At 33.5% G+C, this 16,851-nt stretch overlaps 1 protein-coding gene across 1 annotated transcript in view; it reads right to left on the bottom strand.

Annotated features, from left to right (window-relative positions):
* The window catches only part of LOC111153330 (LPS responsive beige-like anchor protein), a 754,899-nt gene that overhangs the window by 178,819 nt on the left and 559,229 nt on the right, over positions 1-16,851 (bottom strand). Inside the window, exon 44 of the mRNA XM_022512304.1 lies at positions 16,579-16,691. Coding sequence (XP_022368012.1) covers positions 16,579-16,691 — 113 coding nt within the window. The remainder of the gene's footprint in view (positions 1-16,578; positions 16,692-16,851) is intronic.

Here is a 16,851-nt window from a genome sequence, read left to right as displayed (position 1 = left end):
ACAAAGTCCCACAGGACTGCAGCACACAGTTTTTTAATAGGCTATCCTCGCCACCACCCACCCCGGCTCCCCACCAGGGCTCAATGTCCAGCTCCCAGTCTTCCCCTAAAAGAAGTCTACTTGCAAACTTTAAAAAGCTGCTGCCAGAGTCTCTGGCTTCCAATCAGCCTGCACCAACTGCTGACTGAAACCCTCAACTTTGGGACACTCATAGGTCTTAGCACACCCTCAGTGACTGGGAGCCACAAAGAACAAAGAAAGTGGTTTGGACAATCAGAAAATTTCGAGATAGAATGTAACCTGGTATTAAGGAGGACAGGCACAAATACCACCACTTCCCCTAATCTCACTCTTAAAATGAATCAAAACCCTTAGGCTGATAGGGGAGGAATACCAAATGCTCTCATCCCAGGGCCTGGAAAAGAGATAAGACATTCTATATTACCAGAGGACCAGGCAAAAATCTACTGCTTCTGGGGTAGAATAAAAGCAAAAGCCCTTTCACTTAGGAGAAAGGGAAAAAACCCTCTTTAAGCCATGGTTCTGTACTGATATAAAGGAGAGGTCTGCTACTACTGGAAGAGGGACAAGAAAACCTCTCATGCCTGTGACCTGCCACAGACACAAGGCAAAGTCTGGTTGTCATGCAGGGTACAGACAAGAACGATGAGAAGGCCCACTGAGAAGACCCTGCAAGGTCTGCTTAAGAGTGATGCTGGTTCAGGAGAATGAAGGAGTTCCCCTACCCCGACCATAAGCCTGGTACTGAGTATCAAGTAACAGCAATCTACTCATGGGGAAAGGAAAGAGAGTAGAAAGAAGTCCTCAGTGGCACAGGCATAGAGGATCTGCCAGAGAGTGGAACAGAAACAGTGAGACAAAATCTCTACGACCCTAGGATCCATACTAAAAACAAATTCAAATGGAAGGAATGGAGGAATTTGTGAAGTCTGTGCTGTGCTTAAAGTAACAATGATGATAAGAAACCCAACTGAGCTCACCTATTGCCTGGATTGACTGAACTCCCCACACAAATTGCCTGACGTACAAAAAGGCACCCACAGTTCTGGGCACAAAGTAGTATTCATATCCTAGTCTCTACTGATATTAAACCAAAAATTATGAGATGCTTAAAATACTAAGAAAAAAAAATGACCCACTGTGAAGAGACAAAGCAATCAAAAGAACCATTCTCAGAGAGAATGCAGATGTTAGAACTATCAAAAAGGTTATTTAAAGTAACTACAATTCACATACTAGAAGATCTAGGGGAAAAGGTGGAAAACTTACATGAACAGGTGGGAAATTTCAGCAGAGCAGGAAACTATAAAAAAAAGAATCAAATATAAATGCTAGAAACAAAAGGAAAAAAAAAATCAGAGGATAATTCTTTTGATGACCTTACATGCAGACCGGACACAACTACGGGGAAAAAAAAAAAAAAAAAACAAGAACAAGTAAATTTTAAGGTAGAGTAACAGAAAAAGATAACTGCAAGTAATAAAATAATGCTGTCATGGCTATATTAAGATCAGAAAAAGTAGCCTTCGGAACACGGAATATAAAGAGAAACATTACCTAACGATAAAGGGATCCATTTATCAAGAAAACATAACAATTTAAAATTGTTTCCTAGGATTCCTGTAACAAAGTACCACAAACTGAGTGGCTTAAAACAACAGAAATCTATTGTCTCACAATTTTGGAGTTTAAAAGTTCAAAATCAAGTTGTTGGCAGAGCCATGTTCTCTTTGAAGCCTCTAGAGGGAAGACGCTTCCTTGCCTCTTCCAGTTTCCTGGATCCCAAGGTGTTCCCTGGGCTTGTGGCAACATAACTCCAATCCCTGTCTCCATCACCACATGTATTCACTCCTGATGTCTGTCTTAACACGGTGCTTTAGTTTTCTTGTAAGGGCACCAGTCATATTGGATTTAGGCCCACCCCAATGACCTCATCTTAACTTGATTACATCTGCAAAGATCCTCTTTACAAATAAGGTCACATCTATAGGTACCTCCTTCCTTGTGAGACTTCAATATATTGTTTTGGGAGACACAATTCAACTCATAACATGTACCCCAAAACAAATGATTCAAATACATAAAACAAAAATGGACAGAAATGAAAAAATATATAGACAAATCTAAATCATAGTTGGAGACATCAATATTACTCTCTTCCTCTCTCAGTAACCAACAGAACAAGCAGAAAATCAGTAAAGAAATCTAAGATATGAACAACACTATCAACCAATTTTACCTAACTGGTTGTAAATGACATGTACAGAACACTTAACCTAACACAGAAGAAGCATTTTTTCCAAGTACACATGGAACATTAACTAACACAGACCAAGTTCTGAGCCATAAACCAAATTTCAACTAATTTTAAAAACTGAAAATCATACAAAGTATATTCTCCAATCATAATGGAATCAAACTAGAAATCAACAAGAGAAGGATGTCTGACAAATCTCCAAACCTGTGGAAATTAAACAACACTCTTCTCAATAATCCATGGGTCAAAGAGAAAAATCACAAGGAAAATTAGAAAAATTTTTCAATGAAATAAAAATGAAAACACAATATATAAAAATTTGTTGGACCTTGTAAATCAGTGTTGAGAAAAACACGTAGCATTAAATTTTTTACATTAGAAACAAAAAGATATCTCAAATCAATAGATTAAAGCTTCCACCTTAGAATACTAAAAAAGAAGAGGAATTAAATCCAAATCAAGAAGAATAGTAGAAAAAGCAAAGATCACTGAAACTGAACAAAGAAAAAGCAATAGAAAAATAAACAAAATCCACAGCCAGGCTGATCCAGAGGGGGTGGTGCGGTGGGGGAAAGAGGGAGAGAAAGAAAAAGAAAACTACCAAAATCAAGAATAAAAAATGAAATAAGCAAAATCTGCTAGTCAGACTACCAAAATTCATTCAATAACAGAAAGATAATATGAATAGCCCTCAGTATGAACTTAATTTGAAGTTTAAAAAACTTTCCCAGAAATAAAACTCCTGGCCCAAATGGTTCCAGTAACAAATTCCACTAAAACTTAAAGGATGAAATAACTTCTACACCATCTTTTTCAGGAAACAGAGTAAGAAGGAATAACTTTAAAGCTGATTTTGTTCTACCAGCATTACCCTGATGCCAAAACTAGATAAGGACATTACAGACAAATATCCTTCATGAACACAGATGCAAAAATTCTTTGGCAAATATTGACAAATCAAATCCAAAAAAATAACACATCACGATCAAGTATGATTTATCTCAGAAATGAATCCCAAATCAACTAGTATAAAATTTACCATTTTAACAGACTAAAAAAGAAAAACCATATGATTACCTTCAGAAAAAGTATCTGACAAAATTCAATGTTCAATGATAATGAAAATCTTTAACAAACTAGAAACAGAAGGGAACTTCCTCAACCTGATAAAGGGCATCTACAAAAAACCTAGTGCCTAATATACAAAATGGTGAAAGAATGAATACTTTTCCCCTAAGACCAAAGGCAAGGCATTCTCAACACTTCTGGTCAACACTGTATAATCCAGTAAGTATTCATTCAGAGATGATATATTCATTAATGCAGGAAGTGCCAAAAAGTCTAGCAAGGTTGCAAAATTGAGTCTAGCAAGGTTGCAAAATATAAGATCAATGTATAAAATTTAATTGTGTTTCTGTATACAAGAAATAATAACTGAAAGTGAAAACTTTACAACTCTTAAAAAACATGAAATTTAAAGGGTAAGTTAACAGAGTGTGTATAATAATCATACGCCAAAAGCTGCAAATCATTAGAGAGAGACTAAAGAAAATCTAAATAAATGGAAATTAAACCACATTCATGGACTGAAAGATTCAGTATTATTAACACATAATTTTTAGTACAAATGGTCTACCAATGAAATATAATCTCAATCAAAATCTCAGCCAGACTGATAAACTAATTCTAAAATTTATATGAAAAATAGAGAAACCAGAATAGCTAAAGTAATTTAAAAAAAAAAGGAGTCACATGATCTGACTTTATGACTTACTATAAAGCTATAAGAAAAGATAAACTATGTGGTATGTATATAAGAAAAGATAAACTGATTGAGCAGAATAGAGTTTAGAAATGGACCCACACATCTATAGCAATTTATTTCCAACAAAGGTGCCAAGACATTTCATGAGAAAACATGGTCTTCTCAAAAAATGGTATTGAAAGAACTGGACTTCCATTTGTAAAAAAAAAATGAAAATAGGTCACATTATAAGCCACAATATAAGAGTGTAATAATAATTATGTTTGACCCAATTTGTTTTTAGAAAAGCCAAATCACTGTTAGTTAACAATAAGCATATAGTCAACTAAGCTTTCAGCTTTTTCAGTAAGATAGTCTCTCTTGCATATACACATGTATACGGTGAATTGACAGGTCTCTTGGAGGAAACAGTCCCCTCTAAGTGACCAGAGGCTACACGCCAGGAACAAATGCCACATTTTGATCTTCCCTCCCATTAACAACACTACTGCCAGATATTTTTAACTCCGACTTTTCTTTATCCTTTCTTCCCGTTTTTTTGTACTACAAATTTCTAAGACTAAATGTAAAACTTCACATTTTTGTTTCATATTTCACTCAAATATTTTATGCATTTTATTATGCAAAAATCACTTAAAATTTTTTATTTTCATTACCTCAAAGTGAGTTGTATGATCAATTTGTGATATTAGTGAAATTGCAGAACAAATTAGGGCCCCGGACAGAATCTTACAAAGATGCAATAAAGAAGGTAATACTTCAAGTTTATTAAGGGCATTAAATTATATCAAGGGCTATAAATGATCTGAACAGTTCTGAATGCTACTAATGTCTTTTAATTATCTTGCCTATTTATCAGAAAGGTATCACCCAGATTTTCAAACAATTTGCTGAGATATGTCACACTAGACTTATAACTTCACTAACTTATTAACTTAATCAAAACACATTTTTTTTAAAGATTTTTTATTTATTTATTTGACAGAGAGAGATCACAAGTAGACCGAGAGGCAGGCAGAGAGAGAGAGAGAGGGAAGCAGGCTCCCTGCCGAGCAGAGAGCCCGATGCGGGACTCGATCCCAGGACCCCGAGATCATGACCTGAGCCGAAGGCAGCGGCTTAACCCACTGAGCCACCCAGGCGCCCCAAAACACATTTTTAAAGTAAAAAAGTTAATATAATTTCACAGGATATATCTTTTTTGTTTTTTTTTTTTTTTTTTTTTTTAAGATTTTTAAGTAATCTCTACACACAACGTGAAGCCCAAACTTACAACCCTGAGATCAAGAGTTGAATGCTCTTCCAACTAAGCCAGCCAGGTGCACCTATAGGATATCCTTCTAAGTGAAACTACTAATTTTCTTTTCTTCCTAATATTAAAAAATGTAACTAATTCTCTATTCTCCCTTTTATATTGAGCCATTGTTTTTTATTTTTAGAATTTATCCTTTTCCACTTCCAAAAACCTGGTTCACATCATAAATCATGAACTCACATTAAAAACAAAAATCCTTTTCTAAAAGTGGGAGAGTTTAAAATTAAGTCACACAGAAATTAAATGTTTCTGCTTAGATTATTCTTCTATAAATGGTTCATATATAACATACATTAAGTTATAAGACTCTTTAAAAAGTAAAGACTATTTCATTCACTTTTGTTCCTGGCCCAGTCCTCAGAATAATGTCTATAAAAGTTAACCAGCAAATTAGTAATTATTTGAATCATCACATTTGTTCAACATAAACTAATGTTGAATTCAAGTTAAGTAGACTTTGGGAATAAAGAGCTGGACAGGAATGTAGACATGTGACTTAAAAAAAAAGATACTACTATTGGGGCGCCTGGGTGGCTCAGTGTTAGGTTAAAGCCTCTGCCTTCGGCTCAGGTCATGGTCCCAGGGTCCTGGGATGGAGTCCCACATCGGGCTGTCTGCTCAGCGGAGAGCCTGCTTCCTCCTCTCTCTCTGCCTGCCTCTCTGCCTACTTGTGATCTCTGTCTGTCAAATAAATTAAAAAAAAAAAAAAAAAAAGATACTACATCATCCACTCTAAAATGCACACTATAGATGTTTAACTAGACTTACTGTGGCGATCATTTTGTAATATATACAAATATCAATAACTATTTTGTATACCTGAAACTAATAGAATGTTGTAGGTCAATTAATCCTTAACTAAAAGAAAAATAGTAACTGCCCCCCCAAATACTATAAATTCACATAAAAATAAGTTTTGAATATCAGAGGGAAATACAAGAATGAAAATTTGAAAATTTGACACACACAAGCATATAAAGAAAGCTACAAATACTAAACTTTAATTTTTTTAAACAAAAACTTTAAAAAACACAACCCAATTTCTAGGTGTTTTGAAAATAATCTTTATGTAAATTCATGGTAGGTATTTGTTCCCTACTCTGAATCTGCCCAATTTAGTACACCCAGCACTAAACTAAGAAAACGGGAAGGATTAAGGGATAAACTGGCAATGCTGTGTAAATAAAACAATTCATTTATAAATAATAATGAATGGTCACTCCACACCATAGTAACTTCAGATGATTAGAGAATAAATACTTCACTTTGAGGATTACTGACTGGCAGTGTGTTGCTGGTGTATGTCAGGATTATTCATCACCCTGACAGTAATACTAACCACAATCCATTTCAGTTACTTCAGTTTATCATATTCTGACTAATGTTAAAAAACAATGTCATTGAAGGCTGCTTAAATTAAGTGTAAGGTTAACCTCTGTTAGACTCATTTAAAAACTTCTACTAGAAGGTAGAAAATCAAATCTGCAAAATACTTAGAAAAGGTAAATTTTAACAAAGGTCACAAAAAACAGACTGACTTCCTGATTTAAAAACAAAACTTCAGCAAATTTTGTAAATGCAACACAATCTCTCTCTCTCTCTCCAAATATACATATATATGTTCACACTTTGCTAAACTTATTTCACATTTTGAGGAAAGAGTGGCACAACCATATTTTAAACTAAATACATCATACTGAACAAATAATAATTTAAAATTTAAGGTCAGTATACCCATGATAATTTTCCTTCAGTAGCATATAAATAACTACATAATACTACATATAAAAATACATAGCAGTTTGCTATATAAGAGCCCCCCACCACCAATTAGGTAACTGAGAAAGGTCCCTTATTAATAAATGAAAATGGACTCCAAAGATTTCCTACTGTAGTCCTCTAATTTTAACCTTCTAGGCTACTTTCACATAGCATTTTGGTATATTTTTTAAAAACCATCTGCACTAATATTCTACTTTCTAGCGCATCATTTTCCTTTTTCTATTAATGTGATTGTTTTCTATTATCTCTGTGAGGACATTTATTCTAATTTTGCTTATAAGGCTTTTTCTGTTTCCTAAATTGTCTTTGTTTCTTCTAGTTTCTTTTTATTTTTCTATCTGTTTTAGTCTTTGTTATCTTTCACATTGGAGACTGTCTTTAAATGTTTGCTAACACTTGGTAGTACCTTCACTTTTAGAATGAGGCACAAAAGAGCTGACTGAAGTACTTTGAACCTAACTAGCACTGTGAGCTGACAGACTTCACTGAAGGGCAATCAGATGGGCTCCAAGAAGGATCCCTAAATGTTAATATTTTTTAGGTGTTTTGTCTTGAGCCAGTCAATATGTTCAAAGCCCAATACAATCTTCTGTCTTAAAGGGTGGGATGGTATAAACTGCCAGAGCTCTGATAGCATGACAGCAAAAGGGATCTGGGGGTCTTCACTGTTCAGTACTTAAAGCTTTCAGTTCATCCTCCAGTTTTCCATTCCTTCCCATCAGTCCCTCCTCTGCTGTTCTTGGTGTTCTCAAATAAGAAACTTCTCTGGTATAATTTCTCCAGAAAGTTACATATCTCTTTCCTTTTGCCTAGATAGAGGAAAGAATGGTTAGATTTTGGAAAGAAGTAGACACAAATGCAAACACTCAATCTAAAATACTCTTTCCACTTATTCCTAAAGTCTACCAGTTCACTGACAGGGACAGATCTGAGATCTCAGCCTTAACACTTTGGAAAATGTGTGACCTTGGGGAGATCCTTAACCTCACTATATCTTAGTTTCCCTATCTGTAAAATAAAGATAACACATTCCTTATAGTACTGTTGAGGGGATTCAAGGAGATAGCATATGTAAAATTTTGTTTACAAAGGAAGGCCCCTAATAGGGCTTCCCTCACAATCTAACAAATAGATTCTAAACTTCCCCCACATCATCCTGCAGCTGATTAGACTGTAAACTCCCCAAGGCAAGAGAGATAATTTATACCAAAATATCCAACATCAATGTGGCATATAACAGCATCCATATTTGATGCCAAAATTAAAGTACTTTAGATATATTTTATCAGCAAAAAAAACAAAACAAAACAAACAAACAAACACCAAAATCCAAGCACGGGGTAATTATTTTCTTTCTCTATATTTACGCTTTACTGAAATGCTTTAACATCCATTATTTACCGTTGTAAAATCACAAGGTTTTTAATAAAATTTGAATTCCTTTGATTTGACTAAAGCTTAATAAATTTTTAAAAAGGGGGTGTTGTAATAGCTATCATATTTAAACAATATTCTCCTCCCACTCTCAAAAGAGTGTTCTTTTCCCTCTGTGATATCTAGATGGTATACTGATTCCTGGTATATCTGTTACAGAACAGGACTAAAAGGACTGGCATTCATCAGAAACAGCACTTAAAACTTAAAGAGATAAAGAAGTGCTGTCTGATCAACAACAGTTAAATGTCGGTAGTCAATTCCAGGTCAAGATGAAGCCTGTATATTAAATGTGTGTGTCAGGGAGAAATATCTCACATATAAAAATACACAACCAAATGGTAAAAGATAAATGAGGGACATGGAAAGAAAATCACCTACTTTTCCTTTAAACAAAGAGAGAGAAGAAGAAACAATAAATACTAAGGACAAATAATGGCAACTCATAAGCAAATAAGTACATTCAAGAGAGTTTTGTCATTCAGTTCACTTATGTTATCTGAGAATTTACTCTTCAGAAACATTTTGATCCAGACTAGGGCACCAGAAGCTACTAGTTTGTTAACAGAGTTGTGAATGGTATAACATTATAACATAGGTTGAAAAAAAAACCAAAACTATGATTTATTAGGTCTTGAACCAAAATTTAAAATTCAGTTTGAAGATAGTGAATTCTCCTTGAATTCCTACACTGCAAGGAAGAATCAGGCAATCCTGGTGCAGGTTCATTTTCCCCTAATTCTTCTTCCTGCACCCTGAAACAAAAGAACAAGCTTACATGGCTCTAGCACTATAAAGCTGAAAAATGGATGATTTTTCTTTTCCTTCTACCTCAAACTCTCTTTAAGGATTTTCCTTCATTTTAAGAATGTAAGCTCTATTTTTTTAAAAATAAAATACTTGCTTATACATTAGTCATTTCTGCTTTTTTACCCCAATCTTCAGTTTACTTTTTAGTAGGATAGTAGTTAACTACCTTGTTATTTTGAATTTCTAAACTAAGAGTCTCTGGCACACAATATTATTAAATAAACAAATGAAAAAAATAAATGAATACTCAAGTTGTATCATCAGGGATTCAACAGTTTTAGCCAAAGATTCAGCTTTTTCATAAAACAGGCTTAGTTAAAAAAAAAAAAAAAAAAAAAAAAGCTTAGAGAATAACCTGAAACAAACACACTAAGAGGAACAATTTGGAAAAGCTTTCCTTTTTAAAGTACTGGAATGTTGGTTACATTTTACCATGTATTTCAGCATGAGAGGTGAAAGGCAACTTGACAAAATAACATTAAAACAGACTTAGAACTTGATGCCAAAAGGCAGTTTAATACCCTGCAATACTTCTCAAACATTCTGGGCCCAAGCTTTTAGTTTTTATAAGAAATATGTCACTTTAAACCATAAACCAGTGCACACACACGTATGTACACACACATGCGGCTCAGGCCAAAGATTCATATATAACGCACACTGATACTTCTTTTTTTAAATCATATGCTATATCCTTCTACTCATTTTTTTCTCTATAATATCTACCTATTTATTTACTTTGAGTGTAGTTGACACACAATATTGCATTAGTTTCAGGTACATAACTTAGTGATTTGTTTATCATTATATTTATATATTATTTATGTTAATATTTATATATACATTATTTATGTTTATATATATATATTAAGTTTATACATTATGCTGATTCGCTACAAGTGTAGGTACCATCTTTTCCAACATGTCATTATTACGGTATCATTCACTAAATTCCTTATTCTGTGCCTTCATCCCCATGACTTATTCATTCCATAACTGGAAGCCTGTATCTCCCACTCTCCTATACCCATTCTGCCCAACCCCCACCCCCTTCCCTGCTGGCAACCATCAGTTTGTTTTCTACAGTTATAGGTTTGATTCTGTTTTTTGTTTATTTGGTTTTTGTTTATTTTGTTGTTCCACAGTTACTACTTTTTAAGTTTTTCTATTCGTTTTTTAAAATGCTAGCTGTAAACTGCAGTTTGAAAAACACTGGCTTAGTGTTTAAATTCTGGTGCTAGCCACTACCTGTGTGACTTTGTACAACTTGCTTAACTTCATACTGCCTTAGTTTCTGTCTCTGTCTCTGTAAAAAAGACAGTGAATAATGCGGCCTACCTTATAAGGACTTTGTGAGGGTTAAAAAAAAGTTAACACATATAATATACTTAAATAAGAGCTTGACAAAAGTAAGTCCTCAATAAATATTAGTTAACAATAATGAAGTGGCATATTCCCCCATATAGCTAATCTATAGCTAAGTTTTCATTTGGAAGCTAATGGTTAGCGACTGCTTTTCAATGTAAGAACAAACTCATTTTTTAGAATAGGCACTGAAGTTATAATACATATATATATTAAATAATTCAAAATAATTATGTGAATCAATTAGAAGAGAAATAATTGCCTCAGAGTATCTGGGCTTTCCTCTCTTATTAAATTGGTTTACACAATCCATTTCCTACTAAGGGGAAAAGAAGAAATCACGGTGGCAGAGAAAATCTTTCTAATCTACAAAGAAAGTCCTGATACTGAAACATTCTGCCATCATAATTTGTTTTTATGATTTGACATTTTATAAATATATTCCTGTCCTAACTATTATTTCTTATAAAGACAAGACAAAAAGAAAATGTTCATTCCTATCTCTCCCAACGAGGTTGTCAAAATATAAAAATCTATACATAATTGTAAAATACAGATTAAAGTCTCTCCCAAGTCCATGCATGGTTAGATCTGTCTTCTCAACAGTCAGAATTGTAGACCAGTGATGAAACAACTGGGAAAGTGAAGGAAAAAAATCAACTTCAAAATTCATTCCTACTTTTTTTTAGCTTTGAAAGAATAAATTTAACCATTATGTTAAATGAGGGCTTTCTCAAAACATACATATAAGAAATTAATTTTCAGCAGATTTTCTATTTGATCTTCTATACAGACTATATTCGATCTTCTCAACAGAGTGACAATACTAATTTGAAATTATTATAAGGAGATAGTGTGCATAAAATAAAAGTTTATACCTTCAAGAAGACATTTTTTACATCTTTCACTGAACTCTTTTCGCAAAGAATGATCAGAAAAATAATATAGAAGAAAGGGTGTTGATTATACTAATTCAGCTTCAGAAAGAAAATTCCCAGTGTAACATGGAAGAAATTACCAAGTAAAATTGTAGCTTTGTATCAAAGCTGCTAAAACTCCTCTGAAAAATAGCATTGAGAAAATTAAATGGACATAAATATGCATAAATAATTCAATATGTTTTAAAGCCAGTCACGGTATATAATCTGTTAAAGAATGGGGATAAGATCTGTCTACATTTTAAATAAAGCTTTGCACAGAATGTTTTCTACAATTCCACAAGTTTATTTAAACAAATAGTAATGTTTGCTAAATGTATACTATGGGAAAAATTTCAATATAAATCTCTTATAATCATTACTCAGACAGATACAACTCATCTTGTGTATGAGTTATACCCCTGAAATATGCATGTAAACAGATATCTGAAAATTGAATCACACTGTAAACATTATGGAAGATTTTACTGCCAAAAGGAATAAGATATTTTTATAAAGTAAATAATTACTACCACTTTATACATGCAAAGCACAATTTTCAAAAATCGAACATGCTTATTTCACTTAAAATAATGTAGTTAATTCCAAACTCACTTATATCCATCAATATTTAATGAAAACAATTAGTACTAGATTCCATTTTCTTGAACTTGAATGACTTTTATAGCATTTGAACTACCACTGCTTTATAAGTTATAAGATATGTGGTTGAGTGTTAGAGCTTCCCACTTCTTCCCAACCCTGCTAATTACATTACTATTCATTATTCATCTATGTGTCCTTTAGATCTTGTTGAAAGCATTCTTTATATTCTTTCCTCAGCCCAAAGTACTAATCTCTCAAAAAATCTCACAAAATATAAAAATGGGTACTACTACAATTAAAGGCACCAAATCATCAAAATTTTATTTTTTACGCCTTTATATAGTGGATATGGACATATATGGAAAGACTGATGAAAGCAACTCCTTTAGTTTTGAGGCCCTCTACCACTTTTACAAATCTAACAAAATAAAAAGAGCAAAATCACTATTGGTTATCTAGTGGGGCATAAAAATGGCCTTATTTATCATATACAGAATATAAATTGCAAAGGCATTAGTTAAAACAGTATTTTACCCACCCAAAAAAAGTATTTGGCAAGTTCTATAGAAATAGTTATAACATACAAATAAAATTCAATTTTAATAAAGGATTCTATTTATCTGGCAAATAATCCATTATGGCATTTTGCTGGTATTACTTTAATGAACTGTCATAACAAAAGAAACCATATAGTTTAAAAAAAAAAAAAAAAAACAACTGCTTTGGAAGCTTTCCTCTGGTCATGTAAGATTTTTTCAGTGAGACAGAGAACCAAGACAAGAGGCAGAGAATAGGGATGCCTGGGTGGCTCAGTTGGTTAAGCGTCTGCCTTCAGCTCAGGTCGTGATCCTGGAGTCCTGGGATTGAGTCCCGCATCGGGCTCCTTGCTCAGCAGGGAGCCTGCTGCTCCCCCTGGTTGTGCCCCCTCCCCTGACAAATAAATAAATAAAATCTTAAAAAAAAAAAAAAAGAGGCAGAAAATAGAGGCAGTTGGCAAAGAACAGTGGTAGGAGAAGGCAACAGGATTACAGGATCTCTTGGTCAGGTACAATGATGGCAGAAAACAAATACAGCCTCAGCGGAAATATCCAAATAGCCTTCTGCTTATCATCATTGGTAACTGTTCCACCAGGACAGAAACACGCACCCTGTCCACAATCCGTCTTACTACACACCGGATCTTGAAGAGCCCACCAAAAAATTTTCTAAACAACAACAACAACAACAAAATCTTAAGCTATGTGCTTAAATAGAAGTCTAAACAGAAGAAAGTCTAAAAAATTTTTAAAAAGGTAATTCTTCTAGAACTCTAGGAAGGATATTTATTTAAATATATTTTGTGAAGCGAATTTACATTTTAGTAAATTAAAGGAGTAAAAATAAGATTTTTACTTTTATGTACATAAAATTCAAATAATGGAAAGAGAGTAGGATATAATAGCCTGAGAATTGAAGAGCTGGCAAGTTTTTATTACTGACCTACTGAATGACTCACTATACAGGTCAACCTAATACATAGTCCAATTATTCGATTAGAGAGTTTTACAGATTCCAGTGAATACTACAGGGTCTTAGAACAAATATGATACCTAGATGTAAGTAAGACTTTCCTTTTTCTAAAAAAAAAAAACAACAAAAACCCCCACAAAAACCAGATGTAACTGCTCTTGGTTATACTCAGTCATGTGTTTATGGTCAGCTGAGGGCTGGGTTAAGATGGCTGCTGATGGTACAATCTAGCCATCCTCCACATGCAGGTTGAACTGGCCATGTTAGGGGCACATTCTCAAGTTGATCACCGAGAAGCATTAGAAACAGATGGTTCGAGAACTGAGCCAGAAATCATAAGGGTTAAGACTGGAGCACTCTGTCAGAGATATGGAAGTTATCAAAGACTACTGAGATTATATCAAAATGACTCAAGAGCAACGTAAAGAAGCTCCCTGTGGTAAAAAACAGGAACAACTGAGTGAACATCAGTAAAAATAATCACTGCAATGGACTGAAATGTCAAATACATTTAAGTCTGTGAGTTCATTAAGATGTTTTTTTTTAGAAAGTTAGGTCCCATTGGAAGATGTTAGGAACCAGTCACTGTTATGAAAATGAAATAAAGAGAGAAAAAAAAAACCAAACTTTTATTCTGCTTTTCCAATGCAATGTACCACTGAATAACCTAGTAGTAGATTAAGGGAAGCATCTTGTTACAGAATGAGTCTCAATAATAAATGAAATTAAAGTGAGAGATGGTAAATATCATGATTTTGCAACGATCACATAACCAGTGAATCCAGGCATTAAATATAAATGGCAACTAACATCACAAAAGAGAAGTAAAGAAGGTATTACATGCCTTCTATGAGAAGAATGCGAAAACTTCCTATGACGCAGTATTGCCACAAATATCCAATCTGAATTCTATCAATCTCTGGAACAAACTACCAATTTATAAGAAATACAGAAAGTGGAGAAACCTGTTAGACTATTCCACTGGGATACAATAAACAAAATCCATACTGTGAGAAAAGATATAAGACAAACTATGTTTCTTCAACTAAATCAATTGGAAAGAAAGAAAAGATGGAAGAGAAACCTACAGGAGAGACTTAAGACTTAATCAGTATCAACTGAATGCACTGTGTGGTCCTTATTTGGATCCTGATACGAATAAACACACTAAAAAGAGTTACGAAAAGTTGTATTCAATTGGAATGTCATACTTACTAGGCTTTTGATGATATTAAGAAATTATTGCTAATATTTTAGGTTTGCTAATGGCATTATGGTTATGCTTTAAAAAGAAACCTTAAAAAGAAGTACATATTGAAATATTTATGAATAGAATGTTATGATATCTAGGATTTGCTTCAAAATAATATGAGAAAGTAGAAAGAAAATGAATATAAAAATAAAACAAGAGTAACTATCAGTTGATAATTACTGAAGCAGGGTTACTAGTTGATGTAAATTTATTACGCTAATTTGTCTACTTTTGTATATGCTTGAAATTCTCTATGATAAAAAACTAAAAAGAAATATGCCCTTATTCTATATTACAAAATGGTGATACAGGATATTCTATTTATTGATAATCTAGGACAGAAAAGGAGAGTTCTTGAAGAACCTAAGATATGGGAAAATAGTTAAAAAACAGTGTGATAAACATATACGCATATAGAAATATAAAATGTAGTCATTCCTTATTGATATGTGGTAATAAGGAGTATTTTTTGCTTATTTATATTTACATTTAAACAACTGAATAGTTAATATTTTATAACTTGTGGAAAATGTCATATATATTTTATCATTTAACACATTCAGTGAATGGCAGGCCCTGTGCTAGGCATGAGAAAAACAATGGTGAACAAGAACTCCCTCATATGGAGTTCAGTAGGAGAGACAAAAAGAACCAAAACAGGTAGAAGGGCATATAATATGCAGGGTATTTTAGGTGCTGTGGAAGAAACAGAGAACAGAATATCATGGAATGAAAATAGTAATGGTCTCCATGAGGAGGTGACCTACAGGACTAGAGTCAGCCACTAAGTAGGAGATGAACATTAAAGGCAGAGAAAGCAAAACTCTGAATTGGAAAGAATAATTCTGCATTCAGAATAACTAAGTTAAAAAGGTTTAATCACTGGATTTCTATAATTCAAAATTATATTTAAAGAAAATTCATTTTGAGGTAGGGAGGGATGGATTAGACAAGGGCAAGAGGTGGCAAAGAGATCAGGTAGGACACCTGTAGTAGTGTACAGGTACTTGTCTTTTAATACAAGTGCTGGTGAGAAGTATCCATGATACTAACACCATTTGAAGAAGTTAATATTTTAGAATAATGTCTTCCTAAATGTATACAGAAAAAAGAATACAACTGTAAATACTTTTCACTGTTACCAACTTTAACATGCATTTTTCAAAAATTTTCAATTTAGGGGCACCTGGGTGGCTCAGGGGTTAAGCCTCTGCCTTCGGCTCAGGACATGATCTTAGGGTCCTGGGATCGAGCCCCACATCAGGCTCTCTGCTCAGCAGGGTGCCTGATTCCTCTCTCTCTGCCTGCCTCTCTGACTATTTGTGATCTCTCTCTGTCAAATAAATAAAATTAAAAAAAAAATTTTTTTTTCAATTTAAATTCTAAGTTCAATTTTGAGAAAGTGAAAATACATATAAAAGATAAATGTATTAAAGTTACAGTTACAGTAAAAAGATTTTTAGAAAGTAATGTGAAAATCAAAAATAATCAAATTCATTGTGATGTACAAGGCAACTGTATTTAAGATGATTCCTGAAAAATTACCTTGGACAAATCTCTGAAGTTGCTTGGCAAGGTAAGATCCAGTTCTTCTGATTCATAATTAGTGATGACCCAGGGAAACACTGGATACTGATTTAAGTCATTGTAACTCCGTCCTAAGAGAGGAAAAAAAAAGTCACTCCATTTAGAATAATAAAATGAAATGATAAATAGGAATATCATTAGCTAAAAATAATAACAACTTAACTTTTTAAGTGCCAGACATTGTTCTCATGGTAAATAGACTTTTATTAATTGAGTTAAACTTTATATACA

The sequence above is a fragment of the Enhydra lutris genome, unplaced genomic scaffold, assembly GCF_002288905.1.
Source record: "Enhydra lutris kenyoni isolate GAN:26980312 unplaced genomic scaffold, ASM228890v2 scaffoldscaffold3, whole genome shotgun sequence".
NCBI classification, from domain to species: Eukaryota; Metazoa; Chordata; class Mammalia; order Carnivora; family Mustelidae; genus Enhydra; species Enhydra lutris.
The sequence above is the reverse complement of the archived record's forward strand: the minus strand, read 5'-3'. Positions and strand labels throughout refer to the sequence as shown.